Consider the following 16397-nt stretch of genomic DNA (forward strand, 5'->3'; position numbering starts at 1 on the left):
AGGTGTTCCTCCCCGATACAGCATTAAACCTCTCTGGAAGACACCAGCTCTGCGTGGGGTGATCATAGCACTGGGTAGAGGGCTGTAGATGGCGTATGTTTCTGACAACAGGTGGCTACAGTCTCAGTAAAAGGAAGTACCAAGACTAGCCTTGGGACAGGACTTACTTCTACCAGCTCCAGAAACTGAAGAACCTAGAAAGACCGTAGCTGCTCATCCCTCTTGAGTGGGACCACCTAGAGAAGGCCACTGAGACAGAGAATGGGTGAGAGGCAAGGGCTGGTTGTGGGAGAATGAAGGGTGGCTTTGTGTTGCAGGGAAGGGAGGGGCCTCTCTCCATGTGGGCAGAGCTCTGGGTATGGAAGGGCTCACCCACAGATACACCCTGTAGCCACCCACCGTACCCTAACCCAACCCACCATCACCACCTCGTTCAGAGTTGCCTCTGGTATTTCTGATTGTCCCCACCCCTCAGCCACTAGGAATGCACGTGGGTGGGCCCTGCCATAGCTGTCACCCTCCTCAGCCTCCTCCTGCCTCTAGCTGATCCATCCACACTAGTTCCCACCCTCAGAGAAACTGGACACTTCCTTCCAATGTGAGCCACGAACCTTCCCGCAGGCTCCCATGGAGCTCCTCAAAGCCACGATCCACAATCACGTGCCCAAATGGGACCCTGAACCACCACCACCACCACCACCACCACCACCACTACCCCCAGGAAAAACCCACAGAACACGTGTATTTGGATTTTTTTTCTTTGCTGAGTTTTTTTTTTTTAAGTAGACATAGTCTTTTTTTCTCTCTCATTTTACAGCAAACTTTGCAAATATAGATTTTTTTTCTGTACAATAGAACAACTACAGTATACAATGAAGATGGGGCCGAGGTGGGGGGGGACCCACAATGTTTCCCAGCCTGCACCCCTCTTGCCACCCTGACCGGTCCCCAGGCACAGTCTCCACCTCCCCACTAGAGTCCCACAGCCTCTGGATGCTGCCAAGGGCCAGTGGCCCATCTGCCTTGGCTCCACCCCTTTGCACTCCACAGCCTGGAGATCATATTTAGGGGGTGCCTTGAAGCTGGCTATACTGGTCACACACCCCACGCTAGGTGATTTAGTTCTTTCTCCTTTCTTTTTTTCTTTCTTTTTTTTTAAGATTTTCATTTTTATATATATATTTTTAAAAAGGAAGAAAATAAAGAGAGAGAGAGAGAGAGAGAGAGAGAGAGAGAGAGAGAAGAAAGGAGGAAAAGAAAGAGAAGACTCAAAACAGGAAAGATAATGGAAAAACTTCCCCTCCCCCACCCCCACCCCTAAGACACAGTTTTCCGAAGTCCCATGTGTGCATGTCTGTGCATGTGTGTGTGTGAGAGTGTGTGCATGCATGTGCGTATGTTTGTGTGTGCACGCGCACATGCATGTGTATGCATTTGTGTATGAGTGTGTGTGTGTGAGTGTGTGTGTGTGTGTGTGTGTGTGTGTGTGTGTGTGTGTCTTGCTTGCTTGCTTGCACCAGGCAGCAGGCACATTACAGTTTACATGGAAATTAGTATATCTACTGTTGCGGCCACCTGCGGCCTCCTCAAGCTGTCCCTGTGGGCCAGGTGCGGAACGCAGCGGCCCCTGATTGTGCACATACGTTGGATTTAGTGTTGAGTCTCAGTCAGGGATAGCTGCTGTGGATGGTCTGTCCTTTTTGGTCCAAAGGGCATCACGAGTTTCGGAGAGGACAGGGCCAGGCTGCCTTTGGCCCTGCTAACGGGGTGGGGGGTGGGGGGTGGGGGGGGTGGGGGGTGGGGGTGGGGAGGTTCAGGACTTGTGCTGGGCAGACACGCCTTTCCAGTAGTCTAGGATGTCATGCAGGTCCTCGTCTTTAGCAAACTGGACCTTCTTGCGCAGGGCGTGGCCAGCCGCCATGAACTCCGCATCATCCTTGTGTCTCCGCCGGCTTAGTCTGAGACGCTCCCAGATGCTTGGGGATGCCCTGCAGGTGTACTCGGGGCTGGATGAATAGCTCAGGTTGTGGTACTGCGGGGACAGTTGCGAGTAGACGAGGTCTCGGGGTCGTGGCCGGGTCAGAGGCTCCAAGATAGATGCCTTTCGGCCTCCCAAACCCTCATGAGTGGGTGGAGGTGGTGGCGGAGCAGGTGGCTCGGCAGGGTGAGAGCCGGGGTACGAGTGCCGATGCTCGCCATACTGGCGACTCTTGTCGGCCTCCGCCCGCAGCACAGTGGCCGCGGGTGTCACAGTGAGGATGGTCTCGGGCACAGGTGAGCTTTTTTCAATGTACTTGGTCTCGGTGGCTGGGGCCTTATGTGCGCCGGCCGTCTCAGCCCGGAAGGTGCGAGGGCTGCGTGCAGAACCGCTGGATGAAGTGCTGGCCCTCGGGGGCCCGGTCGCAGCCTCCACACTGTGGTGCCGCTGCAGGCCACCATGGCCAAAGGCATCTTTGTATACAGGGGATAGGAAGCTGTGCTTGCTGGCCAGAGGCTCGGACAGCAGCACCAGCTGCGGCTCAGCCGCGGACACGGCCCCTGATTTGGCGCCCTGGAAGGAGGTGGATTCTGACTTGAGTGCGTCTATGCAGTTGTTAATGATCTGGTTGACTCTGTCCACTTCCTTGGCAATGGTGGAGATCTCGGCTACCGAGCTCTGGGTTTCAGGGGCAGGCCGGCTCAGCTCACAGCCTCTGCGTTCCGGCGGCTCCCCTGTGCGCACTTCAATGTAGTTCCCCTTGGTGGCCTTGGGGGTCTCGCCGCTCTCCACCAGCTTATACTGCTCCACGTCGCTGGTGGCAGCTGGCAGGTAGGGTATTCGAGTCACAGCCTCAGGGCCCAGCAGCGGGCCCTGGGTCAGCGGAGCCAGCCCGGGTGCCTCGATCTCAGGGCCGTACTTAAGTTCAATGATGGTCTTTTTCAAGCTGCCAGCGGCTGCTGCCACGGCCTTCTTGTGTTTCTCCTCCTGTCGCCTCCGCTTTCGCAGGCAGTAGTACACGGCACCCAGCACCAGCACCATGCCGAAGAGGCAGCCCAGGATGGTCATGATGTAGTGGGTGGCTGTGGAGGGGCTGGGCACGGGGCCGGGTGGGCTGGGTGGCTTGGGCAGGCAGATGGTAAGGCAGGTGTGGTTATGATGGGTGCCAGAACTCGTGGAGACCACGCAGTACGTGTAGTTGGTGAGCGTGTAGAGATTGGTGAGGCGGATCTCCTCCTGAGGCTGAGTCAGCTTGGACACGGTGAACGATTTACTGTTGTTATACTGCTCCAGTGTGTACATGCGGTTGAAAGGGCTGGGCAGCTGCACCATGATGGTGGCTGAGTTCTGGGTCAGCTGCTTGACTTTCATGGAGGGACGGGCCTCTGTCTGAGGGACCAGTGTCGTCAGGACCACCAGCGGCGTCGTGCCGTCTCCAGAGAAGCACTCGTCATCAGCGCAGGGTATGTCACTGGGCTCTGGAGGAGGCGGAGGTGGCGAATGTCCTGGCTGTGATCGGCCGGGCACCGGGCGGGGCGGGCCAAGCACTTCAGCAGTGTAGGAGCCCTCAGTGCACACGGACTGCAGCTTGCTAAGGATGCTACGTTGGTGGCCGTGGCGGCCTTGGCCCAGGAGGAAGTAGCCCGCGTAGACGGGAGGAGACTCACACTGCACACGGTCGTGGGTCTGGGTGGCGTTGGTGAAGGCTGCCAGCCAGCGCAGGAAACCCAGCAGCTCGCAGGAGCAGTAGAAAGGGTTGCTGTAAATCTCGCACACCGAGAGCTTGGTCAGGCCCGCGAAGGTGCCACTGCCAAGCTGCTGGATGCGGTTCATGGAGAGATCTATGTTGACTATGTTGGGGCACTCCCAGAAGGCGCTGGCCATCACCACCTCGATGAGGTTGGCCTGCAGATACAGGTACTCGAGCTTGCTCAGGCCCCTCAGCATGCCCTCCGTAAGGTTGCGCAGCCGGTTGTAACCCAGCTGCAGCACCTGGAGGTTGAACTGGCCAGAGAAGGCCCCATCCTCGATGTAGCCTATCTCATTCTTGGTGAGGTTGAGGTATGTGAGGTTCCCGAAGCGGCTGAGGGACGCGTACTGCACGCTGCGGATGCGGTTCTCGTTAAGCCGCAGGTCCACGATGGTGTTGTTGATCTGCTGGGGGATGGCCTCATAGGGCGGCTGGTTCTGACTGCAGATGGCCAGCCACACGAAGCCCTTGTCACCCTCAATCAGCCAGCAGTCACCTTGGGCCAGCCCACAAGCGTGCAGTAATGTGGCGGCTGCCACAAGTACCCACGGTGCACCCCACCCGTGCCCAGCCATCTTGGGACACTCTGCCTTGGGGATGGGGGGGATGGGCAGTGGTCCCTCCCCAGGGGACTTAGGGATGGGATATAGCACTGCCTGCACTGTCAGAGATGTCCTGTCCCAAGCTGCATGGCGCAGGTGCTGGGAGGGAGAATGGCTCCCTCACTGCCCACCGCCCCTTGTCGTCCTCCCGGGTCCTGAGGTGACCACAGCTTGCTTTTCCATGGGCCTGTGTGTCCTGGTGGCTTCGCCCGGTTCCTCTGCCTGAAGTGTTCTCTGCTGAAAGAGAAGAGAGAAGAGAGTAAGTCACAGAAAAAAGCCACATCCAAAGTCACGGGGTGACCGTCCATCCGTCTAAAGAATTCAGCTGAGAGGTTGGGGATTTAGCTCAGTGGTAGAGTGCTTGCCTAGCAAGCGCAAGGCCCTGGGTTCGGTCCCCAAGTCCGAAAAAAAAAAAAGAAAGAAAGAAAGAAAAAGAAAAGAATTCAGCTGAGCCACCCCACCAGTGTCTGGCTTTAAAATGGAAACCACGATACGTGTCCCAGATCATCAGCTGGGCTGAGAGAGTCCGGGATCACCGAGGAAAGCAGACCTCCTCCAGGACTAGTTTCTTCAAGTACAAGGTGGACATGATGTCCCTTTGAGTGGCCAGCTCGGAGGTATTGCAGTGAGTGACACTGGGCATGGCCTTGGATCCACAGGGAAAGGGTCTAGAGAAGGGACTCAGAGTCCTTCAGACAGTGAGTGGCAGAGCTGGCTATGGCTAAGGACGGGACATAGTCCCTTTGAGTTATTGATGCTCTGCCGGGCCCCCTGGAATGCTTCAAAGTCACCTCTCCCCAAGAAGTGTGAGCTGTGGCACCTTCAGAACCAGCCTGCAGGGGGTGGCGAACACCCAGCCAATGTCCCCAGCCTGAGGCAGATGGGCTTTTCTGCCCTCGAGGAGGCAGGCAGGGGAGTGGCCTGGCACACTCAGGGTTCATGAGTAGAGCTCCTGCCGTGTGGCCCAGTGGGCCACCTCCTCTGGGCCTCAGTTTCTCCAGACGAATCAGATGGCTGAGCTCTGAGGCCATCCATCCACGTGGCACCCAGGACTTGAAGCTGTCCCTACAGGGCAGTTGAGGAGGAACAGCCTGCTCTACCACGGTCTTCTGGGACGGAGGGAGACAGCGAGGTGACTCAGCAAATAATGGAACACTTCCAAGCCTGATGACCGGAGTTCAATCCCCGGGACCCATATGGAGGAAGGAGGGATTCAACTCCTACAAGTTGTCCTCTGACCGCGCCCCCCACACGCAATTAATAAATTAATGTAAAATGTTAAAAACAACAACGAAAAAGAAGTCCTCTCAAGTTTAACAAAAACACCCCTCCCAGTTCCCAGGGCCAGGGCCAGGGCCACCCCCCCTATATCTCACACCCCAAATTGGCATACATGCATGGGTCTCCTCCAACTCATACCCCTGGCCACATATACCCCCAGGACCAGGACTGTGCCTTTCCCCAATTTCCAGAGCTCAGAGTGCATGCGAATGGGACTGTGGGGTGACAGGAAGAGACTTCCCGGTAGAACTAGGGTCCTTTACGTCGCGCTACACACCCTGCCCACTTGTGCGACGGAGAAATGGGTGTTAGCCTGTTAATACGGGGATTTACAGCAGCCTCTGTCACTACTCAGTGGCCTGGCCGGCAGCCAGCGAGTGTATTTCACCAATATTGACAGCTGCAACGGGGCTGCTCTGAGGCGACTCAAATGAGGAGGGAATATATATATATATTTCCCTTTTGCAAACACTATAAACAGGGCCTGGCTCCCAAGAGAATCCATTTCTGATTGAGAAAGATGAAGTGGACAGATTGGAGACCCGGAGGAACCCAGGTACTGCCTTGGGGTGCAGCAGCCTAGGGTCTGCTTGAGTCCTGCATGCCGGAGCTGGAAAGGGGACATAGGACAGTTGGGGTGGCATGATCCTCAGCCAGCAAGCGAGGCCTGAGAACTTCGTTGGGTTTTGACACCAATGACAAGGGCATGGTGATGGTACAATGTATCCTCAATGCCCTAAAGGCTGGACTGACACCACAGCAGTGCTCAAGGCAGAGCTGGTAGTGCTGGTCTTGAGCACACTGGTCCGGGTGGGCAGGGCCTTTCTGTCCCAGCCTCCAGGAGGGGTGGTGTCTGGCAAGAGAGCTTAATCAGCTGTAATCTCTCGCTCAAAATAACCGAAAGTGGAGTTAAGTAGGATTACAGGCCGAAAGAGGCTCCGAGATGTCTCCTGCAGTGCGCCGGCCTCCTACGCACACAATTGCAGGTGTGTACATGGACGTTTGCCTTCCTGTCCTCCTAGGCACACATGCCTATGCTCACCCACACGTGTAGGATAGGCTATGTGGGGACTCACAGGTCCTCTTTTGTCCCCTCTTGCCTCTTTCATGTTCTCTGTCACCATGTGACATCATGTAAGGCAGGCAGTCTAGCCGTTTGTGCTATGACTCAGTGTAGGGAACAGCTCCTGCTCCCCGCCCTCCCCTGCCGGATGGTGGGGCTGCTGTATGAGAGCAGAGTGTGAGGGACCCTGCCTCCAGCCATGGTCTGGTCATCTGTATCTTCCTACGGCCATCTGCCATCCAACACCCAGGCTTATCAGCAATGATGGGGTCTTTGGTAGGGCAGGAACCCATGGCTGTCCCCTCTTCTATGGTTTGCAGCCTCTCAAACAAGGGAAGACAGACCCACTTCTCACGTTGCCTCACAGGGACTCCCATGACCTCAGTCCTATGGGCTCCAAAATTCTCCTTCCACACTTAGCTTTACAGATCAGGGAAACTGAGATCCAGAAAGAAAGGCCCATCCTGGGTCATGGAGTGAATTGGTCCTTCCTGTCCAGGCCAAGGGTAGGTTGAGAAGACAGGCCCAATGCCACCTGGATCCATGGACACAGAATTAGGTGGAAGACAGAGGACTGGGACCAGGGCCACCATGGGAAGTAGTTATCAAGGGAGCAGAACGCCTACCCTAGATGGGTGACTGTCAATGGCCCAAGATGGTGTCTTGGGGATGAATGGAATGCAAGATCCTCCATTCATACACTCACTCATTCCATAATTCATGTATTCCCCTGTTCTACACCTCCCCGTCTACACCCCCATCTCTCCTTTCACTCTGTGCTCAGTAGTTCAATCACCAAACCAGTCTTCATGGTAGAGGGCAGTGTGTAGACCCTGCATGAGGAGGCTACTTCCTGGCCCTGTGCCCGGTCCACCCCGTGGACCAGACATCAATGGGCCACGTTCTGCGTCAGGGTTCCTCTGCCTGAGTGTGGCTATCTCGTGTCAGAAGTGCAGCCAATGGCTATTGGATATGACCAAGTGCAGCCAATGGCTATTGGACATGACCCTTCTAGAATCTTCTGCTGAAACAACCAGAACACTCAACCTGTGTGCCCCCTCCCTCTCCACCCCTTCCTGCCCTTCAGCGCAAACTTTCTCAAAAGGGTGACATCTGTCTCTCGACTTTATCTTTCCCCAGCCTTGTTCATCCTGGATCTGAGAGAGCGATGTCTCCTGTCCCTGTTGGAGGTGACCTCTGGGGGCGCTAACTCCTGACCTTTGCCTCGCTCACTCCATGGCAGCCTTTGCCACAGGTATCTGATACTCACTGTGCCCCCATCCTGCCTTGGAGCTGGGTTCTCATGGGAACCTGTGGATGACCATCAGTTGGATGTCCAAGGCTGTCCCTTAATGCCTTCCACTTGACTGAACCCCAACTGGTCTCCACATCCCCGACATTTCCTAGACTGCAGGTGAGATGTGGAGATGTGGTGGCCAATGGGCCTACTTTGAAAGGTAGACTCCATGTACAGAGTGCAGGAGCCAAACCTGGGCTTGCTCAGCTCACAAGGACCTCTGAGAGATCCGAGGTAGGAAGCCTCCCATCACAGGGAGGCTTGAAGCCGAAGCCGGGAGCTGAGGGCCCAACCATCTGGCTGGATGGAGATGGCAGAGGTCCCTGAGCGGGTAAATTAGACATTGAAAGATATGTCACAGGCGGAGATGGCTCGGTTGCTAAAGCACTTTCCACGTGAAACTAAAACGCTGGATCCAGCCCCCTGTGAGCCATGTAAAGAGCTGGGCATGTCACCACGGTGCCAGGGATGCAGAGACAGGAGGATCCCTGGGGCTTGAAGGCCAGACAGCTTTGCTGAATCTGCGAATTTCAGACTAGTAAGACCCTGTCTCAAAAGAAAGAAAGAAAGAAACAAAGAAACAAAGAATGGAAGGAAGAAAGAAAGAGAAAAAACAAAGAAAGAAACAAAGAAGGAGGGAGGGAGGGAGGGAAGGAGGAAGGAAGAGTGAATAGTACCTGAGGTCCATGTGCAGGTACACATGCGTGTGCATGCATGAACAAATACACATCTGCACTCATATGTACAAATACAGAAGGAAGGAACAAAGGAAGGAAGGAACAAGGGAAAGGGAGAGGGAGGGAGGGAGGGAGGGATGGGGGGAAGGAAGAACAGTCAAAGACACCCTAGGAATGATCAGAAGATGAACAGAGTTTTCTCACGGACTCTCGATAAACACCTGACTCACAGATTGACAGGCCTGAGCAGTGAAACCACTTCCGGCCATACCTTGCTCTGTGCCCTGTTCTCAGCAGGGGGGATTCTGGGCATAGAGTTTAAGCACAGCGGAGGACCCTCAAAGGACCATGAACACAGTCTGGCAGGAGAGAAGAGAGCAGGGGAGATGCATCTGGGGCCATGGGCTGCAGGGCAGGACATTAGATGGAAGGCCTTAGCAGCTGTGTAGGAATCCGGCAGACAGAAAGGAGGATGTGCACACCAGAGAGGGGAGGGGTCCAGGGTACAAGGTCATGTGACCTCACTCTTTAGGGGGTATGGGGCGTTCTGAGGGCAGAGAGGAGTAGGCAGTGCCAGGTAGTAGCCCAAGCTATAGTGGGTGGCTTCTAGGGCAGAGTTGGGGGAGGACCCAGGGTGACAAGAGGCAGGAGGTGTGGGGTTAGTTCCTATCCAGTTCTTCCCCTCCCTGCTCCTGGTCACTTCTCTCCTTTTGAAGCAAAAGGCGTAGTCAGGGACCAGAGAAACTGAGGGTGAGGAATCAAGCCTATGTTGCCCAAGCCTCCCATTTTCAAACCCAGACCTGTTTCCCCACCTGAGTTTCTTTGGGTGTCTGCAGGGGTTTTTCATATAGTGAGAGGGCCAGAGCTCAGTGTCTGGGAATGACTCTTGTACACATACATACACACACACCATACACACCACACACACCACACACACATGGACACAAACACATGCACACACAAAGACACACACCACACACAGACACACACAGACACACACCACACACAGACACACACAGACACACACCACACACAGACACACACAGACACACACCACACACAGACACACATAGACACACACACATGCACACACACAGACACACACATGCACACAGATACACACACATGTACACACACAGACACACACATGCACACAGATACACACACATGTACACACACATACAAAAGCACACACACATGCACACACACACACATGTACACACACATACAAAAGCACACACACATGCACACACAGACACACACCATACACAGAGACAGACACACACACAGACACACACATGCACACAGATACACATATGCACACACACACACACACACACACACACACACACACACACACACACAGAGGACCTCTGCAGCCCAGGCAGACTGATCTGTTAGTAATGTTGTCCCAACCCCACAGCCCTTTGCTGATGATGAATTTCAGTGTGGTGTTCCAGGCCTTTAAACTTCTTATGGTCCGATTTGTATAATCATGGCGGACGAGTGGGACTGATCACGTGTGTCTAAAAATATGGGCTCCGTCTTCGATCATGGAGCTAGAAGAACAGCCAGGGCAGAGCTGGACCTGAGCCAAGTGGAGTGGCTTTCCCTTCCCATCCTGCACCCTCAGGGCAGCGCAGGCCGAGGGCCAGGGAGGGGATGCAGAGAGATGAGTGGAAAGTTATCAATCAATTGATAACTTTTCACTGTCCCAATGTTTTCCCAATAGATCATGTTTACGGCTAACCTCCACACGCCTCTGCAGCAGGGCTCCAGCCAGAACTGTCCTGCGACGCTCTGCGGCAGAGCCCTCGGGCTATGATGGGCAGGTCCGGGAGGCTGAGGCTGAGTGGACAGGGGCCAGCCTGCTCCCTGTTCCTCAGCTCAAGTTAATGTGCCGAGGTTGGTTTGGCTAAGCTCTGGCTGGGTGACCTTGGGAAACTTACTGACCCTCTCTGAGTTTCATTCAGATGAGCTTGGTCCTCCCTCCTATGATGAAGAAGCATGTGCCTGGCTATTTAAAGTTTCTAGAACAATGTACAGGGTGTTTTCTCCGTTCCTTCCGGACAGTTTTCTAGACCCACCGTGAGCTAAGGAGGCAGTAGAGAGAAGCCTTGTGAAACGGTGTTGGTGGGCAAAGAATATGTGTAGTTTCACACAGGGAAGGCCCCAGGGACCAGTTTTGGGGGTTTCCTCACTGCCCACTAAGGCTGCCTAGACTTCCCCTACACTTCCAGCCCCTTCCCTCTCCCCCTTCCCCTCTCCCTCCCCCCTTCCCACCCTCAGTTCATGCTCAGCCCAGCTAGTTCAGAATGGCTCAATCAGCAGTCTGTCTCCTTGGGACTTGGACACAGGGTCAGGCCCAGCACACCCTGGACCTTGACTGGCCCTGACCTTGTCCTCCAACTGGCCAGCGACTGGAGGCTAGAGAATGGCACTTGCCCATGCTCTGCTCCTCCCTATGAGAGCTCAGAGATCACCAGGGAGGGTCAAGGTGACAGGGAGACTGTCTAATGTCAGATGACCTTGTAGGAGAACCCCAGGTCCCAACCCATCTACATTTATTGAGCACCTACTGGACACCAAAGCCATCCAGAGGGGTGGGGTGGAAGGAAGGGAGGAAGAGGGAGCGGGAGGGGGAGGGGGAGGGAGAAGCTCAGAGAGGGAAAGCCAGCCAGGAACCAGAGACCAGCAAAAGGCTTCAGCAGGCAATTTGCAGATAAGTAGTCTCCTGACTCACTCCAAACTTCCACAGGGGACCATGGAGCTGAAGCCAGATGCACAAGGCAGCCAGCAGCCCCCGAGAGGCTCCGGCCTGGAGATGCAGGGAGGGGAGTCTGGTCTGCTGTTTCCTTCCCAACTAGAGCTGGGGCCCGATCACTCCCTGTGGCCCTCCCTTCCTCCCTCCCTTCGCTGCTCCAGGCTGCTCTGAAGTTAATTAGGGACCCAAACACTTAATGGTCTCTGAAGCTTCCACCGGGCATCTTTTTAAATTAAAAAAGATGATGTATTGCACCATTGGAGGGAGAAATCAGTCCGCAAAGGCTCCCTGTTCAAGCGCTGGCAGGCGTCTTCGGAGGAGGGTGCCAGGCTGGTCCCTGAAGATGACAGACAGTGTGTGACCCTCTCCAGGAACTCTGCCACGGTTCCCATTGTCAGACAGAGAGCCTCATCTAAAAGCAAGCATGGGTCTGGGTGTCCCATCACACCCCCCATAACTCTGACAGCCAGGAGGTTCTATCTTTAGTCTGACCTGAATCTTTCCAGTTGTTTTGAGAGAAGGCTGGTCTGAGATCTGCTATTCCCCACTAGAGCTGTGCTGACCGCTGAGAATCCCTGAGTTCCAGAAAGCCCCTTTCTGATTCTCCCAACCTCAAGAACTCTGATTCTATTTGGGGGCTTGATATTGGCCCGGTGGGAAGCCCAGGAGTTCTATTGTTGGAGGCTGCTGGGACCCGGAGACAACATGAGTCTGGTCTCACTGTCCTCTCCCAGACAGGCCTGGGTACAGACACATCTGCAAGCCACTCGCCAGGTCAGGCTGACCCTTGTGCTATCGGCATCTTGGCTGTTGGATCTGTACTCATTCCCGGCAATTTCTCATGAACTCAAGATTTGGAGGCATCATTCTGAACTGAGGTCATAAATGCGCCACTATTCTTCAGACGTTACAATTATCCGCGAACTAAAAGCCCACACAAGGGGCGCTGAAGAGAGGACCAGCGCGTAAGGTTCTTCTATGGAAGTGGGAGGACCCGAGTTCGATCCCCAATCCCTCATGAAAGCTAGACCTCACAGTACATGCAACCTCAGTGCTGTTCCAAGTTCAGTGAGAGACCCTGTTTCAAAAATGATGTGGAAGGCATGAGACGTGGGCTCTTCAAACAGCCACACCACCTCCCCCATACACACATAATTAATTAATGAGCAATTAGTCCCCAATATTATGTTAATTAGGGAAATTAAGGAAAACACACAAAATCCAGCCTGAGGCTATTGGCATTAAGACATGTATGGCTGGAACCACTGTGTATCTGAGCCTCCAGCTGCCCCTCTGTGGGACACGACTCCATGGGTCTATGACCTCTTGACACAGTCCACATCCCCAACAAGAGTGTGTGGGAAGGAAAGGAGCCCACACCATCCCCTCATACCCAGGGCTGCCCACATTCCGTTTGTCCTGAGAGTTGTCGCTGCACTGCAAGTTCTGAGGAGGTGTGTGAAAGGTATCCTCCTGCCTGGGGCTCACCCTGCTTCTATGGCGTCTACTGCTACAGCCACCACCAGAATGCCCTGTCCCCTTGGGAGCTCCCACAGCTACCAGAATCTCCCAGAGGCCACATCACACCCACCCCAACAGGCATCGAGGAGTGACATTCAACCACCGAGGAGACTCCCCTGAGCCAAGTATGGGAGTTCACAGCCTTGCAGCTCCCAGGAGCCTGACGCAAGCTTGTAAGTTCACGGTCAGCAGATCCTTGGCTTGAGAGCCCAGCCTTGGCTCCCACAGCTCGGCAGAGTGGGGACAATGGCTTGCCCTCTGAGAGGACAACGCCTTACACTTGCCTGGTCTCATATCAATGTTCGCTGCATGTGGAAAAAGGATCAGAATCGACTCCATCCCCCGCCTAAGTAGCAGCAAATGGTTCTGACAAGATGTATTGACCAATCTATTCCTTTAGGTTGATTCCTAATGCTCCAATCTCGCCTCCCCCTCCCTCCTTCCCTCCTTCCCAACCTTGCTCAGCTGGCAACCTTCCTCCAGGACATTTGCATATCGTCACGGATGACCCCAGTAGGGTTGAGGAGACGGCTCCCTCAGTCAGTAAAAATGCTCACTGTGCAAGGAAGAGGCCCAGGTTTCATCTCCAGAACCAACATTAAAAGCAGGCCTGGTCACACTTGCTTACGATCCCAGAGCTGAGAAGGTAAAGCCAAGGGATCCCTGGGGCTGGCTGGGCAGTCAGCTTTGCCTAATTGGTGAGCCCTGGAGAGGGAGAGATCCTGTCTCAAAAACAAGGTGATGGTACCAGGGGAGCTAAGGTTGACCTTCAGCCTCTACACTTGCACACACACACACACACACACACACACACACACACACACACACACTTAAACAAACAAATGATAAGAATTGTACCAGCAGTCATGACAGAAAGACATCTCATGGGAGAGAAGGCAGTCATGGCACTTTCTCCCAGGACATTTCCCGCCCCTCTCTTTCACCAAAACTGTACATATTCTATGACTGGTCACCATTGTCCTTCAGAGGATTAGACAAGCATATCATAACTAAAATGTTTATATACTCTGATTGCTTAGCTTTCCTTTTTTAATTTTTGGACAGGATGTTATGTTGCCCAGGTTGGCTCAAACTCACTACAGGGTAACCTTCAACTTGTGATCCTCCTGCCTCCGCCTCCCAAGTGCTGGGATTGCAGGTGGACCACTACACACTCCATTTCTATGGAACTGAGGGTAGAATCCAGGGCTTCATCCCCCAAGCAAGCATTCTACCAACTGGGCCACCCCCCTAGCCCCATTGCTTTATTTCTTTGAATATTCACTTTGCTGGAGGGCACAGTTGTTTGAGACAACATATCCCTGTGTACCTCAGTCTGGCCTGAAACTCTCAATCCTCCTGCCTCAGCCTCCTGGGCACTGAATATTCTTCCAGATGAACCTTAAGGATGATTCTCTCTTGCTTTTCAAAACCGGCCACCTAGTGCAGAGGGACTGTGTAGATTAATTCCAGAATGACTCCGAGGGACTATCCCAGCCTCTTTGCCTTATTTTTCCCTTTCCTGTCCCTTGGGAAGACATTATTGAACTCTTTATAATGATCCTAAATTTTTCTTGTCAAAGTTTCTAGAAATTCCTCGGGGCTTCTGCGCTGCTGTTTTTATTGGGCCCATCTCAGGTGGGGACCAATTATTTCATTACTTGTTCTGACCACTTGTTCTTTAGAACAAATAAAGTTATTGATCTGTGTTACGCGTTTTCTCTCCGGCTCTGTATCTTTATATTAAATCCGTATATTAAATTATTTTTCAGCTGCTTCTCTTGGGTCTCAAATCACACTGACGGCAAATAAGTACAAATTATTCTTCTCCTAGAGATGGCCATCCAATCCGCTTTCCTGTCTTATTGCTGTGTCTACCATCACAGTACAAACAGAGAGGTGCTGTCTTTTCTCTAATAAAAGGTTTTGAACGAGAATGATTTTTTTTTTTTTTTTTTTTTTAGTGCCATCATTTAGAGCAGTCCTGGCTAGCACTCTGAGTCAGATCATTCACTCTGATAGCAAAGTACCTTCCCAGACCTATTTTTAGCTGTTCCTTTAAAACCAGAAATTGGCACCGGGGCTTGGTCAAACACCCTTTGTCATTTATTAACACAGCATGCTGGCAGGCTGGCTGATATTATATATCGTATTAATAGATTGCTCTAGCTCGAAGGCGTCTCTGAATTCTTTGTACGAACCCTGTATAATCAAGGCAGATCATCTCTCTAATATTCTTCAGACCTGAGACTGCATCTGCTCTCCCCAAGAAGATTTGATGGTATTTGTGGGCAAGGATGGTGTGGGGGTCCATTTCTGGGGTGTCTTTGCCACTCTGTGAGTGTGTGGCTTTTTCTACATCCTCCTCTAGGTGGTTGGAGACTCAACCTCTGATATTCTTGGAAGGGAACCCCCGCTTTCAGAGGCTTGGGGGTCTTTCTCTGAGGCTGTGTGGGGCAACATCGCTAACATAAACCTCCTCCTGCATCTGGGGCTGGCCCACAGTAGGACAGGAAACACAGTGATCTCTGAGAACACATTAGGCGTTTGGAAGGACTCTTTCTTGGTAGATGAAGTTAGAGGGAGTGGAACCTTTGGGGAGCCAGGTCACAGAAGGTGAAGTCGTATTTGGGAGCCATGCATCCCCCTTCAAGGGCTCTCAGGACACCCATACATGGACATGTGGCTACTACATTCCCCAGGGGGAACTGAAGATACACAAGAAGAGATAGAAGACCTAACTCTGCCCCTGTCTCGACCCTCCTAGCAGACAGGTAGACACTATGTCAGAGCTCCCAGAAAGGGCAACTTATGGAGTACAGCAACAACACCACTTCCTGTTGCTCCTTGCATAGTTCTACCCAGGCCAGCCTGGACCTAACCAGCCACAGCGCTGGCTAAAACAGCTAAAGTCACCCTGCAACTGGGCCAGCAGCTCCCAGCATATCCTGGTAACAACTTCCGTGCCTCCCTGCCAAGGGTGTGCAGGCTGTAGGCATGGGAATTGGGGGATGGAGGCCAAGGGCCCCTTTAGTGCCTATGTGGGGAGCAAGAATTACAGCTAAGCAAACCTAACACCGCCACCAGGCCCTTCCCTGAGGGCTTGACTCACACATCACTGGATGTGGAACAGCTGATGGACCGCTTGTTACAGCAGCCGCAGCTGCAACAGTGACCGGGTGGGGAGTGGGGCCTCACCTCCCAGCTTCCCTCCCAGTCTGCTCTCTGTCTAGGGGAGTCCCGAGCCCTCAGTGCCATGCGGAATGGCCTCGTATGCCTGCTGCTGAGGTGGAAGTTGGCAGGGACTGTCTGCAGGGGTTGGGGACCAGGGTCTTTGGGCAGCACTACTGGTACAGTCCAGGACCCTCAAGTTCTTGAGCCTGTAGTCTGAACCTTGCCAGCCATAGGTTTCCCTGCAAACAACTTGTCGTCGTCGTCGTCGTCGAGATTGTGTATGTGTGAGA

General features: G+C 53.5%; 1 protein-coding gene across 3 annotated transcripts in view; it reads right to left on the reverse strand.

Annotated features, from left to right (window-relative positions):
• Nucleotides 1-746: 746 nt before the first annotated feature.
• The window catches only part of Elfn1 (extracellular leucine-rich repeat and fibronectin type III domain containing 1), a 64820-nt gene continuing 49169 nt past the window's right edge, over nt 747-16397 (reverse strand). Inside the window, exon 2 of one of the 3 annotated variants that reach the window (XM_087577928.1) lies at nt 747-4564. In XM_087577928.1, coding sequence (XP_087434054.1) covers nt 1814-4303 — 2490 coding nt within the window. In that variant the 5' untranslated portion in view covers nt 4304-4564 and the 3' untranslated portion in view covers nt 747-1813. 3 annotated transcript variants of the gene reach the window in all.

The sequence above is a fragment of the Rattus norvegicus genome, chromosome 12 (assembly GCF_021556685.1).
Source record: "Rattus norvegicus strain SHRSP/BbbUtx chromosome 12, alternate assembly SHRSP_T2T, whole genome shotgun sequence".
Lineage (NCBI taxonomy): Eukaryota > Metazoa > Chordata > Mammalia > Rodentia > Muridae > Rattus > Rattus norvegicus.